The sequence below is a fragment of the Cuculus canorus genome, chromosome 2 (assembly GCF_017976375.1).
Source record: "Cuculus canorus isolate bCucCan1 chromosome 2, bCucCan1.pri, whole genome shotgun sequence".
Lineage (NCBI taxonomy): Eukaryota > Metazoa > Chordata > Aves > Cuculiformes > Cuculidae > Cuculus > Cuculus canorus.
The window spans coordinates 133552923-133577241 of record NC_071402.1 but is presented as its reverse complement, the minus strand read 5'-3'; the positions used below and the strand labels follow the sequence as shown (position 1 = coordinate 133577241).

Genomic DNA, 24319 nt, shown 5'->3' with positions numbered 1-24319 from the left:
ATGCCTGTCTCATCTATATTTTTTAAAATCCTGCATTTGTGGTCATTTTGTTCTTGCATTTCTGCTGAGTTTTCCTCTTGTCTATAACTTCTAAAATAAAATAATGCATTGCCTGAAACAATTACCTCAGATGGCTTTCTGCCAACTTCACCTTTCCCCAAGTCATCTTTAATTTCAGCTGTGTATACTCCACTCAGCTCTTCTGGGGTCACTATTAAAGATGTGACCGAATCTCAGGACTCCTTCCATCTCCACAGACTGTAACATTATTGATGATACTGTGACTGAAATCTTGTCCTCTCGACTTTCCTTTCCTTTCCTTTCCTTTCCTTTCCTTTCCTTTCCTTTCCTTTCCTTTCCTTTCCTTTCCTTTCCTTTCCTTTCCTTTCCTTTCCTTTCCTTTCCTTTCCTTTCCTTTCCTTTCCTTTCCTTTCCTTTCCTTTCCTTTCCTTTCCTTTCCTTTCCTTTCCTTTCCTTTCCTTTCCTTTCCTTTCCTTTCCTTTCCTTTCCTTTCCTTTCCTTCCCTTCCCTTCCCTTCCCTTCCCTTCCCTTCCCTTCCCTTCCCTTCCCTTCCCTCCCCTCCCCTCCCCTCCCCTCCCCTCCCCTCCCCTCCCCTCCCCTCCCCTCCCCTCCCCTCCCCTCCCCTCCCCTCCCCTCCCCTCCCCTCCCCTCCCCTCCCTTCCCCTCCCCTCCCCTCCCCTCCCCTCCCCTCCCCTCCCCTCCCCTCCCCTCCCCTCCCCTCCCCTCCCCTCCCCTCTCCTCTCCTCTCCTCTCCCCTCTCCTCTCCTCTCCTCTCCTCTCCTCTCCTCTCCTCTCCTCTCCTCTCCTCTCCCCTCCCCTCCCCTCCCCTCCCCTCCCCTCCCCTCCCCTCCCCTCCCCTCCCCTCCCCTCCCCTCCCCTTCCTTCTATCTATTACTAAATATGTACTCCAGCTTAAATCTTGCTCCCTTCTCCTTTTTTTTTCACTCAATTTCTCTTACAAACATTACAAGCTCTTTTGCTTTAAGAATTGCCTTTAGCTCTACTCACATGACACTGATAAGCTTTCCAAAAACAGTTATTCTCCCCAGACACCTGTAGCAGCATATACACAACAGTAAGACTCAGCACTATTTAATATATGATAGCAAAAAAGTAATTAAGTACAAAGATGTCAGATGGTTTGAGGTATATTGTGGCATGTCAGTCTGCTTCATTGCATTAAAATATTGTGAAAACACAGATTGAAAACCAAACTATTGGATTATAGTCCAATCAATATGTTTTCATAGGTAGGATTTCACCTACTTTTAGGATAGTGAGGCAGAGATTCTCACTGCTGCCAGTCAGAATCCTACCTATCAGGAGAAGAAAAGGTGAAAAGGTGATGAAGAGGTACTTATGTTCCATGTATATACAATACCCAACATACTAAGATCATGATCAGTCACCAGGTCACTCAGGTGCTATGACAGTAAACAGGAAAAACAGTTGAATTAAAGTTAGTTAGGGAATATTTTTATTTTAATTTCTCAAAGATGTGAAAATTGCGGGCCATTTCAGATCAGCATATTCTAATTTTATATAAAACCAAAAAAACACCCAGCCCCAAAATATAAAAGTCAATGCCATTGGATTGCATAACTTACAAATCACTTCATGAGAATTCAGTGTGAAAGGTGATACGAAAGTGCGGGTCGTTAACCACCATTGCACCTGACTGAACATTTTGTTTATTCTCTAACCAGATTCTGCTTCAGGAGTCTGTACCACAACTAATTAACCATAATTCTTTATAATTGTATAAACAGAATATATAATAGATCTGTATGATATATAATTAATTCTGCCCTTAAGGAAAGGTTTTGTAAGTCAAACCCGGTGTTGTTTGAGAAGTGCCTCTTTATATTCTCCCTTACAAGGCAGGCATATCTCCCTGCCAGCAAACCTCAGGGAACATTCTAGAAAATAATGTTTGTTAAGGCTGGCCAGGTGTTTTCTTGCAGGACTTACTACTGGGAGCCCCATCTCCAAAACTGAGGTGGTTGCTGCTGCCTCGTCTCCTTCCTTTATACAGCCCACAGTGAGGAAGGGGCTTCTGTACAGAAATGTGTCTGGTTTAAAAAAAATCAAGCTTACTTGCTGTTGTCATGCAGTGGTTATTTGTTTAATCTTGAGTTTTGCCAGCCTCACTTTCTGTATTTTTGTGTGTATTAAATTCTAGGCTCGACTCCATTATTGCCACTGGACCTGCAAGACCAGAACAAAACTGCAAACAAATACGAACATTTTTGTTTCTGGATGATGACCCATAAATAAGCACAGACTGACATGGTTGGAAGATTACTATTCTGCTGTCTGGTGTTTGACGTCCTTGTCCTTCCCATGAAGAAAAAAAGGACATGCAGGAGTTCAGGACACCTCATGGATCAGACATCTGGTCTCATGTGATGAGGGCCTGCTTCCTTGAAATGACAGAACTGGCAACATCCATCTCTAACACCCATTCAAGCAAAAGTGTGGAAGTACCATGTCATCCTTATGTGGGGACCAGAGCTTTGTGTGTCTCAGGCTGTGGCTGACAGAGAAGTCTTGAAACACCAGACTTAGCAGAGCTGAATCAGTCCACTGAAAGACTCCACTGGACTGTTTTCAGAGGGAACCTGCCATTGTAAAATGCTAATCAGAGCCAGCAGCCATTCAAGCACTCCAAGATGGGAAACTCCCATCTACCTAGTACTCTGCTGATGGTCTGTTTGGAGATCCATCTCCAAGGACCACTGGGCATTGGTTCATGCTTGGGACATCTTAAATGTATATGATAAAAGAAGTCAATATGAAGAGAAGTTGTCTGCTGAAAGGAAGGAAGAAACTGAAGAAAAGAAAGAAGGAAAGAAGGAAAGAAGGAAAGAAGGAAAGAAGGAGAAAGCAAAGAGCAGAAGCTTCGTTGACCTAGCCACTACACGGCTGAACGGGAGGCACAGGTTCACATTACACTCCTTTGGAATGATGATCACACCCTTCCTCAAGCCTGACACATCACTGGCAGGATTATCATTGCGTGGCAGCCTAGATCCTTCTAACTGATATAGCTGCTGTATCTGAGAAGTATTTGGCAGAACTGTTACCATAATACACAAACAGAGGAGCTGAGTCTCCTAACCTCAGAGGCTTGGTATGAGGAATAGTCTGTATCAGCTTTTGTGTCCTCTAGACCAACTCATCTATGTAACCTATAGAACAAAACATACAACTCCCTTGGGGAGCTTTGAGGTGGTTTTATTAGTTGGCTTCTAAAGCTTTTGAGGTAATATTTTTAAGGTAACAAGCTTTTTCTTCTTCCATTGTTTTCCCACCCACAGCTGCTTCTGAATTCCGAACTGTCTTCCATCCCCTTGTGAGCAAGAAATCACAGAACTATTTTTCTCTTCTTTCCAAAATCAAGAGATACAGCTTCTTCTGCCATTGCATGATCAATGGCACTTCTTACTCCCTTCCTCTATACTTCTTATGATGAGTTATCTCACATACTGTTCTTTTTCCAAATACATTTTCTCTTTAACAATCCCTCTCACGGAGTAGAGATACACTGTCTGCTGGAAGCCATAACTCAGTACCATAGGAGAACGTCTTCCTCTTGAGACATCTTGGTCTTATCATCACCCTGAGCTTATAGTCATCCTGGGCTTATAATAACTAAACAATTACATCAAGGACCTCTAGTTCTATATGATGTTCTGATTTCAGCTATTTGAATACAGTATTATAGTTATATCTTCACCAGTAGTGGTTACATTATATCCCAAGTATAAGGGCAATTATCTGTGCCCATATCTACCCGGCTGGCCAGTCCCAGTTTGCACAAGACAAGCTTGAAAAGAATTTCTTCAAGTAATGTGTGGGCTTTTTGTCATTTAAGACTAAGAAGAATCTGAAGAAATTATCCAGAAGATGTACTTCTTTGGAACTGTCCTCATGTCTCAAAGAAAGAACTGTCTTTCTGGGCAAATGACACAAGTAGATAGGTTTGCCAAATAACGCTTTTCTTTCCAAGGACTCGTAAATCTTAGCTTACTCTTGAGAGTAATAAATGTTGCAATAATGCAGTTCTTGATTACAAGCAAGACTACAACAGCTCTGACTGGTAGTGATTCCATAATTACGTTTGATTACAGACACGCTCCTACTGTACCAACGCAAAGGTGTTATTTGTTGCCTTCTATCAGTCTTCTGGATTCCATTGGAGACCAAGAGCACACCGTGCCAGTATACACAGCTTACTCAGCTGCCCTCCTCAGAGCTTTGTCACTAAAGGGTAACAGGACCTGTGATAGACAGGTGTAGAAAACCCTATATGAAATTGTAATTAAAACACTGTGTAAGTAGTGGCCAGCTTCTAAGAAGATCCTAAATTTCAGCAACTCTTGGAGGCCCAATCTCACAAATAAAGTTTTACTTCACAGTGCAGGGGCTAAAGTTATTCATGTCTTTACTATACTACCACTACTGCAAGAAATGAAATGACAATGAGAAATAAAGAAAAACTATATTCGTAACATTGTCTGTGCTTTCTACTACTACAGAACTCAAAAAAGACGAACTCTGTTAGGTAGCTTCCCCTCTGCCAATGAACAAGAAAAAAAAATCATGCCTTAAACTTTATTCACTAGCGCTTTGTTTATTTGGTATTAAATGACTCATAGAATAAGGTTTCCACCTCTTCCCGTGGGAGATTATCCCAGCTGCTGAGACATACTAGAAGTTCCCTTTCTTCTGTCTCCCTTCTAATGATGCCTAAGTTTTGCATTCTATTTTATTTTGAGATGTAAAAGCTACAGAGGAAATTCACATCCCCAAATCTGCTTTTAAATGCAATTAAGGTCATGATATGAACCCACAAGCCCAAGGAAACATGCATTTAAACCAGAAATGCATCATGTATTTCACTTACATACCATGCCACCTCAATGGTACACTTTTAAGCTAATGGCATGCTTCCTTGTTTTCACAGGTTTGCTCCTTAGTGTTATGTAAATTAGCATAAGATGAACTTTTAAAGCCTGTTTTATAGTTGTCACACCAACAAAACACATTTACAAGTAAATATTTGTTCCACAGGCGAATATATTACCTTTCTGGAAACAATAATTATTTCCAGTATTGTTTCTTAGTGCTGTGACTCTGTTCTGGCCCCATAACCTGTTGTGTGCACAGAAACTTTCAAAACGGAACACCCTCATTAAGATTACACTGCTTACAGAGTAGCAAACCCTAAAATGCGTTAAGCTCTGTAATACATTTGGCTGTGTAATACATTTTATTCTTACTCCTCTTACCAGGCTGCAAAATCTATTTAACAGGATAATATTCTCCAGGTCTGAAGATCCAGACACACTGTACTGACATCTTAATGGGACGGTGTCAGGGACTCTACTATCAGACACTTACAACTGTTTTAAGGGATCATAATGGCTTCAAATCTACCTCAATCAAGGGGACGCTGCTCATCTAAGAATTAAAATGTGATATAAATTGAAGTATTATACAGTGCATTTGTGCTTTCTTAATATTCTTAGCAAGGTAACTGCTCACATGAAATGGCGCCTTTCCTTTCATTATATTTGGTATGACTGGTAATAAAGGTTACAATATAAATATATTCAAATTGCTACTGGTATTTGCTTCCATCTACCTTTTTCATTCAGGGTACTACTGCTGTACATACTTATCATAGAGGACCCAAGCTGAAAAACAAATTTGTTTTCTCACAGATGGTTCTATGATGTAGCATGAGTGTGTTTTATAAATACAAAGAATTATTTTCACTATGTTCTTGCAACACAAAGTGTCGCATTAGTCAGCAATTATTATCAGTAGTAGGATTTTACAGATAAGACACTGGTATGAGAAATTAAGGTAAAAAGTATTAGAAGTGTCCATAGCATTTGACATACCAGGTTATCAAAATACTTACTGTTTACACTGTTCCAATCATCTTCACTTTGGTGTACAGCAGCCACACAAATTTGGCCTCAAATGTTCTCATACAGATTGCCTAAAAATAGAATTAGGGGGAAAAAAACCTGCAAAAGCCCTCAGCTATTCCTGTGAAAGGACATGGGCTTAGTCCCAGCTGTGCAAATTGGATTTTTTTTTCCCAGATGATGAACTGGGGAAAAAGGATGGAGATGACGATAGAGTCAAGTGACAAAACTCAGAACAGTAATGTAGGGCAGGACTGCAAGATGGAGAAAACTCAGCTTCTCACAGGGGTATGGTCTCACACAGTTGACTTGTTAGCTAAAGGAAAGTGTTTAATGGAATTACCTGTACAAATGGACAGAAAGAAAAACTTCACCCTGAATGAGGAGCCTGGAAAGGAGGACTGGTGATTTTAGCTACAAGTTGAATGTTTGCCTTTATGTTAAACCAAATGCCCAAGGAATACATAATTCACAAGTCCCAAGTGGCTGGCCTATTTTCCTAAAGAAGAGAAGATGATGAAGCAGCAGGTCTGGTTCCAGATGAGATAAGATTGTGTTATAACGAAAGTAATGGTCAATGGGCAGATTCTGCTTTAAGTGAGTTATTCTGTACCACAAAAAAAGCTTCTGAAAGATAGGAAAAAAAAGACAGTTATCCAAAATGGTATTCAATTTTCTTAAAGGAAAATCTTATCATTCTTATTCTGTAGTGTCTTGGCTTGTTCATTATGCAGTCCTCATTCATAGTGACAATCTTGTGCACTGAATGAAATACAGTAACAAGAAGCATTTGACTAAAAAGACAGCACTCTAGTACCTTTTTTTCTGAAATGCAATGCTAAACTTAATTCTGAAATATTCTACTTTGTGAGTATTCATAAATACTAATTTGACTTAGCGCAACTATTGTTGGACTCCATAGGTCTAACATTCCTTTACTCAGTGTCTTTTCCTCATTTCCAGGAAAATAAAGACATGAGGAAATGAACACCTGACCACATGTTTGGCCCTAGGATGATCAACAATGTAGAGGTAAGTTCTCAGCAGTGGGTTTCCTTTTGTTGTTGGAAGATAACTTGAGCACGTAGAGAACTGAAAGCCATCATGAGTTGGAAACGTTGCAAGTGGCACTGAATGGGGAGACAGAAGTTTTGTCTGCCTCTACCTGCCCCATTTTGGCTCCTGCTCTCTTTATTCTCTGTGCCTGAATCCTGGCCCTCCTACCCCATTCCCGCATTCTTTCTTTTTTTAAAAAAAATTTACTGTTGTGTCCCATTTCTGACTCCTCTTCATTTCAACCAGCCTTCTCAACTCCAACCTCTTCCCTGGTGAGAGTCAACAAAACCAGCTACGAGAATAAGAACTTTGTATCAACAGCCTTGGAGAATTCAAGGGCACAACTGCAAGGCAAGTTCTCTGTCTATATGCAGAGAGTGCTCAGCTGATCCGAGGAGATCATATCTGTGCCATCAAACATTCTGGAGCTGTGAGATGATGGAACATGCTTCACAAAGGCAGAGTCCAGCTGTCAAAAAAAAAACTTCTAGCACAAAAAATTCCACATATTTTGTTTTTCCCATGACTGGCTTGTTCTAGTTGAACTTTTTTGAAAGGCGAAACAGTCCAAAACCTAAACCAACACCCCTACAGCTTGAGACAGCTGGTTTTCTAGCAAAATTTGCCACTCCTGCTTCAGCAGAGCTACTCAGCAGCAGAAAGCAGATTTCACACTGGAGCCCCAACTACGGGTGGCCCTCCTGTTCCTGCCTAGAGATGCTGCAAGGGCAGAGTGGCAAGCATATTTTAGACCTAGTTTTACCATTTGAGAGCTGCATCTTAAGTTGTCTGGGGCTATTCTAGCCTTTGACCGCAGCTCATGATTTCTGGTCCTCTCTTCCAGAACATTACTGGGACGTAAGTACTCCATCTTGTTATTACTCTCTTCCCAAAAATAATATTCCCAATTGTATATTCATTACAATAAGTGAAACACAGGAAATGAAAACAAAAATACATAAGATAAATGCACCTTCTCTGATTACTACTTTGTGTTAGCTGCTGTGTGAAATCCTGAGAGATTTCACAAAGAGACATAGTCACAAAGGACATGTTTATAAACGGAATGAGCAAAGGGCAGCAAAGAAAACATAGACAAAGGTAAGAGAGAAAAATAACAAAACAAGCAGATAGATACACTGGGAGCAGAGCACTGATGGCCTTACACACAGGTTAAGAGCCTAGAAACAAAAGGTAAGTCCAGATTTGAATTTTTTTCCCCCTGTAAAACCTCAAAGTAGGAACAAACTAAGGATTAGGATTGTATCATGTCTAGTGACTGCCTTCTCCATTTCTACGGCTCATGGCACTCAAGTAAACCAGTTTCTGCCCTTGAAAGATGAATCCATTAGTAACTGATAATAGAAGAGACGTGCATATCTTTGCTGCACACTTGCTTGTGGGTGTCCCACTCCTTGAATTCACTCTGTTGCTCTCATACTCTTGCTCGACGCATAATTTCCATTGCTTTCAGCATACCCCTCCCAGAAGCTGTGCTAAGGAGACCTGTGTCTCCCAAAAGGATTTCAATTTCAGAAATATCCGTTAGCTCCAGTGTAAACACCCTTATGCACATGCCATCTGCTAAGGTATCTTCTTAAAATGGAAATGAGAAGTGAGAAATGCCTCTTATGTGGCTTTTAAAATGTTGTCTCAAGGTACTTAAGGCAAACACAGATTTTTGAAAGCTATGAAGATTCTGATAGGAGCTCGTTTTTTGCTTCACTTTCCCTGTTATATCTTCTCCTGAATATTACAGGGCAATGGTATCCCCCGAGGGAAGTACTCTGAAATGTAGACCGAAACCATAATGAAACATTCAGCAGTTTGCATACTATAAAATAAAGAAGACTACCTTCTTCATCTCTCCCCAAATCACTGCTTCCTGGGCACATGGCATGGTGTTGTTCTACTCTGTATACTAACTCTAGTTAGATTAGGGATCAAGATGGAAATAACCTTTTGGGAGCGAGGTCTGTCCAGTACAGCTGTTGATGCGTCTGGTAACACATCGACTGGAAGTGGCCTCCTTTTAAGGCTATGCAGGCAATGGGTCAATTCAGTTCCAACTGTAAGATTGCAGCATGATTCTCTATTTGTTTGAAAAGGAAGACTTGCTACTGATATTCTACACTGCCATGGCATATAGTTTAGAGGGGGTATGGTTTTTGGTTTGGGGCTTCTGGCATTTTCTGTGTGTCACAGGGTTACTTTGTCTTTATGTATCTATTCCTCTTATTCAAATATCTCACCTGTTTTTATAGGGAAGAACATGATGGAATTACTTGCAGGGATTTTAGAAGTGTCTGAACAGCTAAATTCAAGAGTTGTAGTAGTTCACCTTTATTTTAATCTGATGCAATGCTGAGCACTGGCAAGAGCTGCAACATATCAGCTCTTGTCCTAGTCAAAAACGCACTTTCTCAGCTGACATAAAATGATTTTCGGTCTATAAGACATTCCTGTATCAGCAATGTTATCTGACAAAGTTACAGATAGAGGAAAATGTGCTTACTGTTTAAAAAAACTACTGATATTAGTGTTGGCAGGCTGCTTCTACAGGTGAATGCTTTCCAGCCATTTTGATCCCACGGCAGTGAAGCAGAAAAAATAAACTAGATAGACTTCATAAGTTGTGATTAAACACAGTGCAAAATCCTTGGGGGAAAAGTCTCTACCTTACAGTTATATAAACAAAGTTGGCTCATGTTAACAGAAAAAAAAAAAAAAAAAAAAAAGATTGGACTAATGGAAAAACACATGGTTGCTGATTTTTCTTAAAATTAAATTATACAAGTGGCTTTGTTGCCCGAGTACATGTTCATGTAGATGTGAGGTGTATTATTCCAGCCCTTTCTGTAACATAACCGCGGTGACTGTATCACATGGTGCCAGTGCAAACAAAGTCTTGTTAACAGCCCATGAATAGATGCATTTTCCTAGAATACAGTTTCTCATTGGGACTATTGACTGGTTCCTGGACTACCAGGGTACGAGGATAGGTATGGACCGCTTCAGAAGTATAGAGCAAGTGTAGTAACCTGCAGTGTGCCACAAAATAATTACAAGTGTTTATCATATAATCAAAAAAGAGTACAACGGATATAGTTAATTCTGTGACACCTTAGCTTGATTACCGTTTGACCTGAAGGCAGTATCTTACATCATACATTATAGCTTGTAAAACACCAACCATTCCACTTCTGTTTGCATTCTATGTCCTTTTTGCTCTCTTAAAGCCTGCACTTTGAATCTGAGAGGCCATCACACTGAGCTGGCTTCCTCCACTAAGCAACCCTCACCGCATTTTTCCTTCACCTCCATTAGCATCCTATTCCATCACATCCAACATAAACACCACTCTCTTGACAGGCTCAGCTCAACCTATCTTTCTGATCTAATAGCCATTTATTTCCTTAGCTATTAAGCTACTCATCTTAATCTTTATTTTCCTTCTGTCCCACTGTCTCATGTTATCGATTCATCTAGTGGGAACTCTTTCTCCTAGAACAAAAGCACTTTCCTTAGTATCACTGTAAAACTTCCCATTTTCCTCTTGACATTCTCTGAAAAGTGTTTTTTGTGTAGATTAATAAAACATATAAATTTCTTACATACTTATATGAAATGATGAAACTACACTAAACTACAAGCAAGAACATCTCGATCTTTCAGTAAAAGGGAAATTATTGTAAAGGCTTGACAATCACATACAATGGGTGAGAATAAACTTTTTCGTAGGTAATTTTGGGCAATTTTTTCTCTGTTCCTGAGGCTTCCCTGCACGGCGGTGGAAGAGGTGGGTTAGAGGTAGTGTTCGGGGATCAGGAGGCACAGTCAGGCTTTGGAGTCCCTGCTCTCTTTAGAATCACAGAATACTTTGAGTTGGAAGGGACCTTAAAGATCATTCCGCTCCAACCCCCCTGCCACAGGCAGGTACACCTTCCTCTATATCAGGCTGCCCAAGGCCCCATCCAGCCTGGCCTTGAACACCTCTGGGGATGGGGCAGATACAACTTCCCTTGGCAACCTGTGCCAGTGCCTCACCACAATCACCATGAAGAAATTCTTCATAATGTCAAGACTAAATCTGCCCCTCTCCAGTTTATACCCATTGCCCCATGTCCTATCACTACAATCCTTTGTAAACAGTCCCTCTCCAGCTTATACCCATTGCCCCATGTCCTATCACTACAATCCTTTGTAAACAGTCCCTCTCCAGCTTTCCTGTAGCCCCTTCAGGTACTAGAAGGTCGCTGTAAGGTCTCCTCTGAGCCTTCTCTTCTCCAGGCTGAATAACTCCAACTCTCTCAGCCTGCCCTCATACGGAAGGTGCTCCATCCCTTTGATCACCTTTGTAGCCCTCCTCTGGACCCTGTTCCAAAAGCTCCATATCCTTCTTACGTTGAGGATTCCAGAACTGGACACAATACTCCAGGTGAGGTCTCACAAGAGAGGAATAGAGGGGCAGAATTGCTTCCCTCGCCCTGCTGGCCCCGCTTCTTTTGATGCAGCCCAGAATACAGTTGGCCTTCTGGGCTGTGAGCACACATCCCCTGCTCACATCGAGCTTCTCATCAACCAGCACTTCAAGTCCTTCTCTGCAGGGCAGCTCTTAGTCACATCATCCCCCATCCTGTATTGAAGCGGGGGGGGGGGGGGGGGGTGTCCCAGAGTCAGGTGTAGGACCTTGCACTCGGCCTTGTTGAACCTCACGAGGTTCTCACAGGCCCACGTCTCCACTCTCAGTCAGTACTAAGCCGGCACCCCTGCAAAGCCAACTTTACACTCGGTGCCACACCGCCCTGACCCACTCCTCTCCCCCCCGTCCCGCACGCCCCGGCGCTCCGCGTTCCCCCCCGCCGCTCTGCGGGCAGAACCCACCCTCTGCCCACGGGACGAGCACCGCGCCACAGCCCTCTCTCCCCACCACGACCCCACGGGATGGGGGCGGCGGCGGCGCCCGGGCCACGTGCCGGCTGCGCCCGCCCCGCCGCTGCCACATCCCACTTCCCTCGCCCCGCCGCCAGCCCCGCCCCGCCGCCAGCCCCCGCCTCCCATTGGTCGAGAGCCGAGAGCGACAGCGCCGCCGGCCAATGGAAGCGCTGCTGGCGCGGCGGCGGCGCCCAATGGTCTCGCGCGCCTGCCTCCCCTGCCCGCCGCGGCCGGGCGCGTTGCCATTCGGAGGCAGGGCGGCGGGCAGGGTGGATGGTGCTGTCCGCGGCTCCGGGGCGCCGACGGGGGCAGGAGCTGGCCGCGAGCGCCTCACCCCCTCCCCGTCGCGCTCTCTCGCCTCCTCGTCGCTCCCCGAGCCGGCAGCGCTGTACGATGTGAGCGGCGGCGCCCCCGGTGCCCGCGACACTGGGACGGGGCAGAGCGATGGCCGGAGCCTGGCGTGGGAGCAGCCGCCGTCGCCGATAGGAAGCGCCGGGGGCAGCCGGGCAGGCGGCGAGGAGCCTCCCTCGGACCGTGCAGCGCTCGTCCCGCCCCGCCCCCTCTCTCCTTCCTCCCCCTCCGCCTCCTCCTCCCCCCGGTGCGTGCGGGGCGCCGGGGGCCGCCGGAGAGTGTGACCCGCCGCTCGCCCCCACCATGTCCTCGTCGTCCAGCTCCTCGCAGACCCCCCCGTCCCACCACCAGCCCCCGCCGCAGCGGATGAGGCGCGGCGCCGCCGGGTCCCCCACGGCCGGCACGGCCGGGAACGGCGCCGGGGGGGGCGCGGCGGGGACCAGCCGGCTGCTCCAGCCCATCCGAGCGACCGTCCCGTACCAGCTGCTGCGGGGCAGCCAGCACAGCCCGACCCGCTCGCCCTCCGCCTCGGTGGGCAGCAACACGGGCCCCGGCGGGGGTCGCGGCGGAGGCAGCCCCCCGCCCCCCTGCGCCACGCCGCCGCTGGCCGAGCCGGGCAGGGCGAAGGGCAGACAGCGGCGCTCGCCGGACAGCGGCGGCAGCAGGAGGAGCGGCTCGCCCGACAGACGGAGCCCCGGCTCCCCCGTGTACAGAGGTAAAGCACCGGCACGAAGCCGGGACCGGGTCGCTCTGGAGCCCCAAGCAGCCCCGCCGGAGGCTGGGAGCGGGCGGGGGGCGGGATCGCCCTGAGCCCCCCGGAGGCAGCGGGGCAGGTGCCTGGGGCTGCCCTGCCGGCCAAGCGCCTCGTCCCTTCGGCGTCCTCCTCCTCGGGCGGGGTGGAGATCCAGCTTGGGAGAAACACTCCCGCGCTCCCCCCGCGCCTCCCCGGGGGCTGCGGCTGCTCCCGCACGGAGGGGTGCGACGCGGGGACCAGCCCAAAGCCAGCCGCTTCCCTGGCTACAGGTGTGATTGTTAGTGCGGGTTGTTAATGGGTCAGATGTCTGTCTGAGAGTCGCAGCCCAGCTCTTAAATGCGTTAAAACCAAGCCTGAAACGCTCTTAATTTCTTGTCATCTTAAAGACTTGCCCTTTTATAAAGGGTCAAAATACTAGATATTTTCATGCGTAGACCCCCAAAACAGAAAGGTAATTCCTTTCTCGAGGTGCTTGAAAACAACACGGTCTGTCTTTTTGTGGTATGTAATACTGAATCCTTGAGACTAAAGAAAACAAAGAACACCGAAACCCCACCGTAGCCCAAATAGGCCTGTAAAGTTTAAAATGCAAAATTGATTGCCGGCAAGTCTAACTTCAACTTGCGTCAGATTGCCTGTTAAATTATTGAATATGTTAAAGTAGCAGTGGCCATCTTACCGCCCCTCCCTCCCCCTCTCCCCATCACTTCAGCAGCTGAATGAATCGGACTAAATGCACTTTTTATGTTGCCCTGCTGTAGCTCTCAGGTATCGCGCATCATCTCTGAGAGCGTTTTATGTGGTTCAGTACCCCTCGCTTGTTCTGTCCCTTGCCCAAGTCTTACTGTGTTTCATTTCTGTGTCCAACTGTGGTCTGTCTTGGTTGCCAGTGTGCTTTGTAGCGGTGGAATCTGCTACCTACCCCCTTCCCCCCCTTTGAGTTTTAATGTGTAGTAAGACCTTACGATCTGTGTAGTATTTGTAACTTTGGCGAATCTTTGTCGTCGGAAGGTCCTAAGACATGGGCGGTGTTTTACAAATAAGCAAAATGTTACACATGGGGTTAATTTACCCTATACAGTGTTTGTGCTTGTGCAGACGACCAAGTTGGTTATGTTACAGTCTGAACAGAGATACTTTGTAACTGACTTCTCGGGAAGATCATCTATTTATGCGGAAGTTTTTGCATGTTTCACAGTGGAACTGAGCTTCTCTGCTTTTTCTTCATTCACACTCTACTGAAAAAATTTAAAGATCGTATTTTTCCTACTTTATGAAATACTAAATGTAGATTGCATTTTTGCATTCTTAACCTTCAGAGAATGTTAATGGGAAACAAGGCAAAAGAAAAAAAATCTGCACTTATTCATAGTGACGGTGCTGCTGCTGAATACTGTAAATTATTTAATTGTGGGAACCCGGAGGAAAACATTGTAGTGGTGCAGTGTATAAAGGTCTACGCTTAAGGTGTATTGAAGAGGGAAGAATGTGGGCATTTACCTGCAAGCAAGCAAAAATACTGCAAAGCTGTGAAGCATTTCATTGTTACGCATGAATATTTTGTTGGAGGGGAAATTTTAATTTTAGAAAGTGGTTTCAGTTGTCTTCATCTGTGGGCTATATTAGCCTTAATAAATCAGACTATAAATTAGTAGCGAATGACTTTTCTGTCATTAAACTTGTTTGAGCTTGCCTCACAGTGAACCGTGTTAGCAGCATACACTGCTTGATTCAGTTTAATGAGTGCAGTGTATAAAATCATAAATGATCCGTCAAGAAATGTACCCTGTAATCTGTATGCGCTGCAAGGAATTTGTTCCCCCTCCTCCAGGTCAAGCCAGCTGCTGCTGCAGAAGCTGACATCCTTTAGCAAATCCTGAATGAATGAATGAAAACAACGTGATCGCCCTAATAATGACCACAATTGCACAACGTCAACAGCTTTATTTTACTGAAATACAGGCACCATTTTCTAGCAGGCGAGGGTAATAAGATACCCTATTTCTTTGGCCTTACAAATGAAAAAAGGTTACACCCCCCCCCCCCGCCCCCCCGCATACCTCCCTGCTCCCCCCTCTTCCCCACCCCCTAAAAAAAAAGCCCCAAACCCTAAAGCTGTTTTTACACAGTCTGAAACATAGCTGCGTACCATGGAGCAGGATTTTGTCTTTGTTTCCCTGCTTGTTTACAGCATTTTAGTGTTATGATGTATGGATACTGAAAATGGTATTTGTAGTCTGTATGGTCATAGTAGTCTATAGAAAATTGATTGCTGAACCGGAGGACTGCTGCAGTAATAATGGAGGACTTGGAAGAAAAAAATGTTCTGTTTTCAAGCATGGACTATCTTGCTGCGGCTTGTTTAACAGTGTGCTACTCCAGCTATTTATAGCTGTTACCAATATATAAGTCTTGGGGAAGAGACTTGATTAAGTTTTTTTGACAGTTTTTCAAAACCATTTCTCACTGCTCTAAAAAGTGAGGTTAGGCTCTAGGTATAATCCTGTTGTTTTTCTCACCAGTGCAGGAGATCTGTTTGTCTCTGACTCTGCAGTCTGATTTAGGTTGTTTCACAAATATGCTCCTACTGGAGACTGCTTATGATTCTGATGGATAGATGTTTTTCTCTTCTTGCGACACCTGTCCCTTCCCCACCTCCTTTCAGCCTTTCCAGTAAAGATTTCTTGAACTGGCTACCCCACTAAGGCATTTTGTTGTGGATATTTTAGTGATTTGCCAGAGGTTCTTTTTGTAAAGGAGATTTCTGTGAAAACACTCCAGCTTTGAGCTTCTACAGGTCACAGCAACTACCATTGCAGGTGCTGACATCACTACTACATGAATGGAAGCAAGCAGCATGCTCTGTTTCTTCTCCTGTCATCTTTTCCCTCCCTTCTTCCTAGGATGCTGTAAATGTTTTTGTTCAGTTGCAAACCCCTGTGTGTTTAGAACTGAAACTAAGAATTTGATGATGTTTTCTTTAAGCAGATTTGGGGATTTGTAGTTCTTTGTAAACCATCCGTGCCAGTACTTGTATTTGCGTAGTATTGATACTGAATGGGTGAGAAGTCTTGATTGCTATGTACTAATTTGAAGGTGATAAAAAAAGGAAAAAAGAGGGGAAAAAAACTTCAGATCTTGTAGGATAAAAGTCTGCAATGTGCAAGTCTACTGCTTTCCTCTTTTCTTTATCATGTTTATACCTTACTAATAGATACATTTTTATAGCCAGTATTCATGTTTTGGAGAGTTGACATTGTAAAAAGTGTCAGGCTGAATGAAACACCTGGTTTTCTACATTCTTGAACGTATCTGATACATCTCTGATCACATAACTGTAGCATCAACGGAATGCAAAGCAGCATGGTTTATGGCAAAGGACATTTCAAGAATAAAGCAAGAAAATCCTTTAAACTGGTCAAATAAAATGTATTGCTTGCTTGTGAACACTTACATTCTGCAGAAAAAAAAAAAGCCAGTTGTTTTCTTTCTTGCCTTACCTGGATAGAATCAGTACTTTCTGTTATTATGTAAAGTAGCCTGTATAAATATAAGTGAGTGGTTTCCTGTTTACTCTGTTTTTTCACGTGGTATGTGATGTTTTGTATACAAGGAGGGTGTAAATGACTTCTGTATGATTCAAGCTCAATAGTGCTTTTATCAAACGTTTAGTGTTTACTCTGATGGGCCTGTACTATTATGTTTCATATTTTTCTTTCACTTACGTAGTTCATGCTATAAACTTTTTTCCATATCAAATGTTGCAGGCAAAGGTTAGTTTTAAGGGCATATGAAAAATATTGTAATCAGTTTGGCTGTAAGCGTTCCTAGTATCTTTTACTTCCCAAAATAACTCCTGGAGCATTATCAACATTAGTAAGAGAAAGGGATTTTAAAAGATACAAAACAACTGCATAACCTAGTTCTGAGTAATCAGTATGTGTATCTGTTGTTATGCTGGTAGATAAAAGGCTAGTGGAGTGAGGAGTGGAGCAAGACAGACAGTATTGCTGATCTCTAGACTTGTAAAGGATATCAGTATTTTAAAAAAACAAATTCAGACTTCAAAAGGCAGAACTGTTTTAATACCTTGGATTCAAGCCATGCAACATTTTGGCATCATAAGCATTTATACCAGAGATCAAGAAGATATTTCCTTTATTTCTAACAAATGTAGGTAAGGAAGTAATTTTTGTGACGCTTCCTATTTCCTGATGCCTGAATAATAGCAGTATTCCCATAATTGTATGGCCAAAACAGTTTTGCTCCAGCTTTGTCCCTCTCTTTTCCCAAAATAGCTTTCATTGGAATATAATATGGCAAAATGAACACATGGCTAAATCAGAACCAGTTGTCCTGAACTCAAAGACTTTTTAGTTACATGCTTTAACATTACAACTTTAAATGAGACTAGTGTATTAGGTGTCCTTAATAAATGCTTCATAAGACAAATTTAGCTTCTTCAGGTGTTAAAACAGCTGCAGAAAAGAAAAATAGAAAGGTATTTTCTCCATTGAACTTGAGTGATATTGTAGGCATTAGCTATTAAGAAAGCGCCTCTTTCCCCGTGGAAAACATCACTTATATGCAACTTATGTCTATTTCAAATCACTTCCTGAGGTTTAATTCTTGTTCTTTGGATATAAGCAAGTATTAGCATGTTGCATAGGGCCAAACTGAAGTTACTTGCCAACATCCGTGCATAGTAAAACAGTGGCTAATACTGAAATTTGGTTACTGTAATTCATGGTTCCCATTACTTTTTCTTTTCTTCACCACAAGTGGTGGGGTGAATGAAGGTTCTTAAAATGTAGGGAGTTCAAGGGAACATAATGCAGAATCTTATGAAAATGTCAGTGTTTGCCAAGTATAGACTGACACATAATAAGTTGTTGAGCTTTGCTATATTGCTAAAATTCACAGTGGGAAAACTAGTTATTTTTTAAAGTGGGGCTTATGCTACTACGCTAGATATCATCATTAAAAAAACAAAACCAATGCAGTAATGCCAAAATCTCAGTTTAACCTGGACTTGGAAGCAATACTTCTAACAATGCAAAACCTATTGGAAATAAAGCATGTGCTCCTTAATGTTTCAATTTAAGTGAATATTTGAAATACTTTTTTCTATGGACTTCATCAGTTGAGTAATTACCTTCATCTGAAGAAGGTAATAGGTTTTCTTCCACAGTGAACAATCAAAGTTTGTTTAAATCAGTTGGCAGTATCTTCAGTAGAGAGAAGCATTGCCAACACTTCACACAATAGTTGGTTCTCTGTGGATTTAGCATATGTTCAAATGAAGTTGTTAATATAGTAGGGTTTAAATGTGACTAGTGTTTTCAGGAAAGTATCTAATATTGATAGTAAAAAAAGGACCTTGTATTAAAGATACTTGCATGGAAAATTTTGCTCAGGACTTGAGCTAGTTAACTGTATTAATGATTATCATCTTCCTTTTAATGTTAACATTTAAATGCTTGAGTTCTCTCTGTCTCTCAATCCCGTCTCCCGTGTAAACCTGTAGTGCCTAAACAATGGCTTAAGACATTTTCAGGCAAGTAAAATAATATTTACCTGCTGTGGATACATCCACAGCAACTTGTCAGCTTGAGATTATACCCTTTTCTTTCATGTCACCATTTTTAAGGTGCGGGCAAGTGTGAAACAAAGAGAATCGGAGATTAGAGTGAAGGAAAATGCGTGTTTGTACTTAATAATCTAATTTGTACATTTTGACTGTGTATTTACTTCTTCCCTAAAATTGGATTCTTCTGCAGTTAGCCTTTAATTTTTCCACTCCTGGTTTGGCTCTGAAGTTCACCACCACTATTATGTATTATTACTGAAGCTTGAAAATAGCTGATGGGTGCTAAAAGGGATCACAATTTGAGACTTCTGCAGTATGGGTACTGCACAAAGTATCATGATACAGTGTAATATCAATCCTTTTGAACAATGAGCCAGTCTCCAACTCTTTTATTTTTCTGAATCTAGGATCTCATCCATGGAAATGATCATCCATGGTTGAAGCTGAAATACGTGCTCTCTTGGGAACCTTTCGTCCTTTCCCACTTGTGTGTGAATATGGGCTTGGGCCAGAGCTCTTCCCTTACATAGTCCGTTGGATTGTCTGGTGGTGACCCTGCTCAGACTGTGTCTTCTGCTGTCAGTTAGACAGAAAAGGGCACATAGCTATTGGGAGTCTATCTTGGGGAGGGAAACCCAGTGGGGCCATGCTGGGGAGTGCCCTGTGCCCACTGTCTCTGGTGTTGTAATACTGCCTCCGCTCTGGTCCTGTTCTTTTCTGCACTTTCCCTGCTCCTTTGGTATCTGCATTACTTCTTATTAACTCCTGCTGCTATATCCTACCAAGCTATTGACTGTCACCCTGTTAAAAACAGATCAGCTTTCTCCAGTGGATGTGGGTGTGTTTAAAAAAAAAAACCCACAACAAATGAACAAACAAAAAAACGGAAGGTGTGGGTGTCTTCACTCAAGCCACAACTGTATTCTGTGTAACTTGTAAATGGGATTAACCTAACCAGTTGTTATTGGGTCAATGGAAAATGGTTTTGATGGGAAATTTTCATTTTTTTAGGTAGCTGATCTTTTAATTAGCTTTGCATTTTACATATTGCTGCTTTGGAGACAATATATTTGGAAGTAATATATGTTCTTGCCAGAAAACAAATTCTGATTATTCAGTACTCAATTACTGACTAATTCTGTTAATGGTAGTCTGTAGAAATTAGCCAATAAATACGAAGGCCACTTCTTCAAATTATGACGTGCAGTCAGACATTGACTATTTGGGAGCAAATTACCTAAGAGGATGGGGAATCGCTCAAGTTTGTGAACGTTTGGCTTCAAAGGATAACAGTACAGTTGCTTTCATTAGATGGTCAGAGATTTTGCTGCACAAACCTTGAAAATTTTTGGCTGTGTTCCCTTAACAAAGGCTACTGAGACAGACAGCATGGAGGAGCCAGTGCGCGGCTCAGCAAGATGTGTGGGTCTCCTAGGTATTTAACACAGTCTCACTAGCACTCCTTCTGTACGTCATGGCAGAGCTCAGTGTGCCAGTAGGACTAGACGATGCTAACAGTTACAGCAGGTATCAGTATGGTGCAGTCTGTGGTCTGGGAGCGTTTGGTGAGTGCAGTTCTTGCGCAGAGTCAGCTTAAATTCAGGGCCTCATGTCAGCTAATCAGTCTTATTGGAGTCTGAAGTGCTGACAAGTATATTGCAAAACCCAAGTGGCTTTGCAGTGTTGACTCTGTGCAGTTAGGTGTTACACCTCCTTATCCAGTATGTCATGTATAATTCAAAATCTTTCTTTTATACATGATATCTTAACTTTCCATTATTCAAAGTAATGGAGAGTTGACTTACCCACTAAAAATTAAACCCAGATTTATGCTGAGTGTCCTGGAACAGACTTTGAACAGTGTGACTCTAAAAATATCCGCTAACTGCTGAAGAATGCAGAATCAGACTTAGGTTTACACAGTAGTTGGGAAGCTGCCAGGTTAATGAGGAAGCTGTCTTCACAGAAGTTTCGGTTCAGGTCTTCAAATTTTCATTCTTAACTGATAGCTGTGTTTGCTTAATTGTGGCGGTTGATATTGGAATACCGTTACATATTCTTTCTGTCATACTATGATTTCTCTGGCATTTTACCATCAGTGGCTCCTTTGTTATACCTGCTAGCACATCCTGAATAATTGTCTTTGCAGTGTTTTCTCCCAAAATGAAACCATATAGTACATTTTAGATGTTTGATGTTCTTTTCAAGGGGAACAAGAAGTCCTAATCTGGTCGAGAAGAATTTCTCATGGGCAAAAATGTAATTAACTTGTTCATGTTCAGAAGTAATGTGCATTTGAGAAATATCCATGCAAGGAAATGATCAGAGAGACATTCAGCTTAGGAAGTCCAAACTGAAGATCCAAATAACTTCTGGGCTTTATTAGGGAAATGGAGACTCATACTTTCAAGCCAAGTTGTATATTGATTGAAGTGTATAGTCTATATATTGTTTAAAATACTAGTTCTGTGAGACTGTTGTATGCTTCTACCTTCCGAAGAAGAAACTAACCTATTAAGGTTATTGGAGTCTCACGATTTTATTTAATGGTGTGTGTAATCTTTAATACAAAATCAGAGGATGGAGGAAGATCTTTCAGTTGCAAGAATTTCAGTAGAAATTCAGTTTGGCTGCATTTAAGATGGAATTACCATGTCTGACAACTCAAAATCTTGGAAGAGCAGAAGAAATGAGTGTGTTAGCACTTTATATGCAATAAATGTTAGATATTTTCTACAGCTAGGCCTTTTTTAATCATGCAAATTTGCATGCATATACAGCAAACCAAAAACTCCTGCACAGAGATGTGTTCTAAAATTCATATATCTGCAGTGAAGTTTCAGATTTCAGGAGGAAATAGTTTGAAAATTCAGCTAAACAGCATTGCTCTGACTTGAATAGACAGAGAATCTGTTTTAATGAAAAATGTTAATGCTCTTGGAATCTTTCAGACATCAAAAAAACTACAAGGATGTGATTCTGATTGCATGAACACTTAAAAAGGCAGCTAGGAAAAAATGTGCAAGAGACAGCAGGAAGAACTGAGAAAAGTGTCACATTATCAATCAAAAAGTGAATCTTAGCTGAGAATTGTTAAAACCCAAACAGACTTAGTCTTTCTATGCTTTAAGACAGACAATAGAAACATGCAGGAAAAGTGGTTGCAGCCATTTGGTTCCAAGAAAAAGGAGATTAAGGATGATCCGGGATTGATTTGCTGGAATGTATGTTTTCAGAATCAACTCCAAGGAATAGTAGCAAAAATCTCAGAGGAAATAGCACAGATACTTATTAAATGCTTTGTGCTTATGGGGATGAAGTCTGAGTAATCAACTTCAGTGAGGACATTGATTTTTAACTTAGGAAGATACAAAAGAAAAAATAAAAATTAAAGAAAGGGTAATTTAAAATTGGGGATTACCAAGACTATGATAAATACAGATTGCAGATTTTAATAAAGTGCAATCTCCATTGCAGGATTCTAGAAAAGTCCACTGAGAAGGTTGTGCTTACTTTCAACTTTCTGAGGCAATCTCCTGAATAGTAGGTGGCACCATTTGAAATCAGGTATCCGAGTAGAGGAGAGATGATGCTGCTGCTTTCGAAGTGTGAACAATTTTGAGTCCAGTTCTAAAATACAGAAATCTGTAGATCTAACTTCAGCTATGGTGAATCTTAAGAAGAAATTCTGTCAGATAGTGGAAAGCAGTGAGAAAAGTTAAAGTGTAAAATGAGCTTTCTGAATTGTGTTATGCTAACCTGGTAGTTCTGATACAGGAACTGATTTTCTAGATGGGAAGTAGATCTTATCTGCTTAGGCAAATTTTAAAATTAAGGTGATGAAATCATTGATGAATTTTAAGATGTTTAATTAGTATGCAGAGAGATTATGCAACAAGAGTTGAAAGACCTTGAGAATTGAAATAATTTTTGAAAGTGAGATTTAAAAGTAAAAATTGGAGGTTTATGTATGTGAAGTTGTACTTGAATGGAATACCTTTTCCCATTGAGAAAAGGTATCTCATTACCAAGTGAGAACATGTAATTTGAAAATGCTGGAAGGTGGAGTTGAGTGATGGTGGGTTCTCTTAAACTGCCAACATGAAGTGACTGCAAAAGTAGTTGGGCACAGGTCGGATCTTGCAGAAATGAGCAACCCTGCTGCATAGGGGCCTGCTGAGACATCATCTAGGATACTGCACGTGGATTTGGTGCTCTGCAGTTTAAGAAAGGTAAAATGAAAATGGAGCGGACTCAGAGGAGTGGTAGGTTAGGAGTTTAACCACACGATGATAAAAAAAGTCTACTCTGAATCCAAGTGACCAGGGAAGCAGATGCAGAGGTGGAAAGGAAGAACTGTAAGTTAGTGCTAGGACATGAATGGGTGGATTGGTTTGGCATGTATATGCGGAAAACCATAGGAAGACGTGCAATATTTTTCAAGCAGGAATTGTGGAGGCAAAACACCTAGGTGCTTTAAGATAGAGTTTGTAATCTGTTTCTAAGTGATTGTATGTGTTTTGTTGAGAACTGGACTCCTGACTTACAAAGTTATTTCTAGTCCTTTGTTTCTATGACTTAACTGCTAATGAAAAGATAATTTATTTAATCAGCAAGGCTGGGTAGCCTGATTTAAGCAATCAGTTTTAATCTGGTTTTGTGTTTCTATTTTTCAGTGGGGTTTTTTTCCGAAAAAAATATTATTCTTGTTCACTATAATTAGCTCGGAGAACGCTTTCTATCTCTAATCATTTGTGGTCATGATGATGGCATTGTATATCCTGCCATGGATTAGTTACAGTTCTTTGTGTGTTTTGATTGTGAAAATGGTGAATCATGCCATCTGATTTCTTAGGTTTTTTAATTCATAATTATGTCCAGCTGGATTTTAATGGACAGTGGAATTAGATTAAAGGTATACAATGCCTCTCTTTTGTACAACATTTTTAAAAATCATAAGTATCATCATTATAACAGAAAAAATAACTTCAGAGTCATCAAGCTTATACAACAAAGGTGGTATTATCTTTAGTTATTGAACGAAGTGCGTGTGTTTATAATTTCCTTCAAGATTTTAATTATTAATGCACTGGAAGGAAAAAACAACCAACCAGCTTTGGTTCTGTCTTTGGCTCCCAGTTAACTTCTCAGTGCCGGATAAATTTATCATTCAGCAGATCTGAATTAATAAACTAAAATGAACTGAATTAATTACCTGCAGAAGTGCATAACAGTTTATTATTGGTTGTGTGTTTCATTGTGCTTTTTCCCAAGTACTTGACTGCTGAGCTCAAATCAGTTTTAGTTTAATTTTTAAAAGTAAGAATATTTTGAGATGCTTTTAAATGGTTCTAAGTTTATGTATTTCCAGTGTTGAAGTTTGAAGTGATAACCTGGGAAAGAAAAATATATTCTAAAAATGTGACTTACATAAAAATCTGGAGGATTTTGAATTAGTGTTGTACCTACGTGTGGTCCTGTTAGAATGTGAATGTGTAGGTTACATCAGTTGAACAAAACAGTCTTCTGTGGCATTAAATGTTTAGTCTTTTCTATAGAGGTCCCATACATGCCAGCAGTAGTCTTTGTTAGAAGAATAACTTGGATTTAGAGGATTGAAATAGTCTTCCTTGTAGTTTGTTTACTTTTCTTACTGAGATTAGAGCATTC

At 41.9% G+C, this 24319-nt stretch overlaps 1 protein-coding gene across 6 annotated transcripts in view; it reads left to right on the top strand.

The window, feature by feature from the left end:
* The first annotated feature begins 12461 nt into the window (after positions 1–12461).
* GLCCI1 (glucocorticoid induced 1) overlaps positions 12462–24319 on the top strand; it is a 53980-nt gene continuing 42122 nt past the window's right edge. For 4 of the 6 annotated variants that reach the window (XR_008448766.1, XM_054059938.1, XM_054059937.1 and 1 more), the window contains exon 1: positions 12462–13020. Coding sequence is in view for 5 of the 6 variants with exons in the window: in XM_054059938.1 (XP_053915913.1) it covers positions 12609–13020 (412 nt within the window). In the remaining variant the exon portion in view is untranslated. The remainder of the gene's footprint in view (positions 13021–24319) is intronic. The other 2 variants (XM_054059934.1, XM_054059933.1) reach the window with 1 other exon arrangement.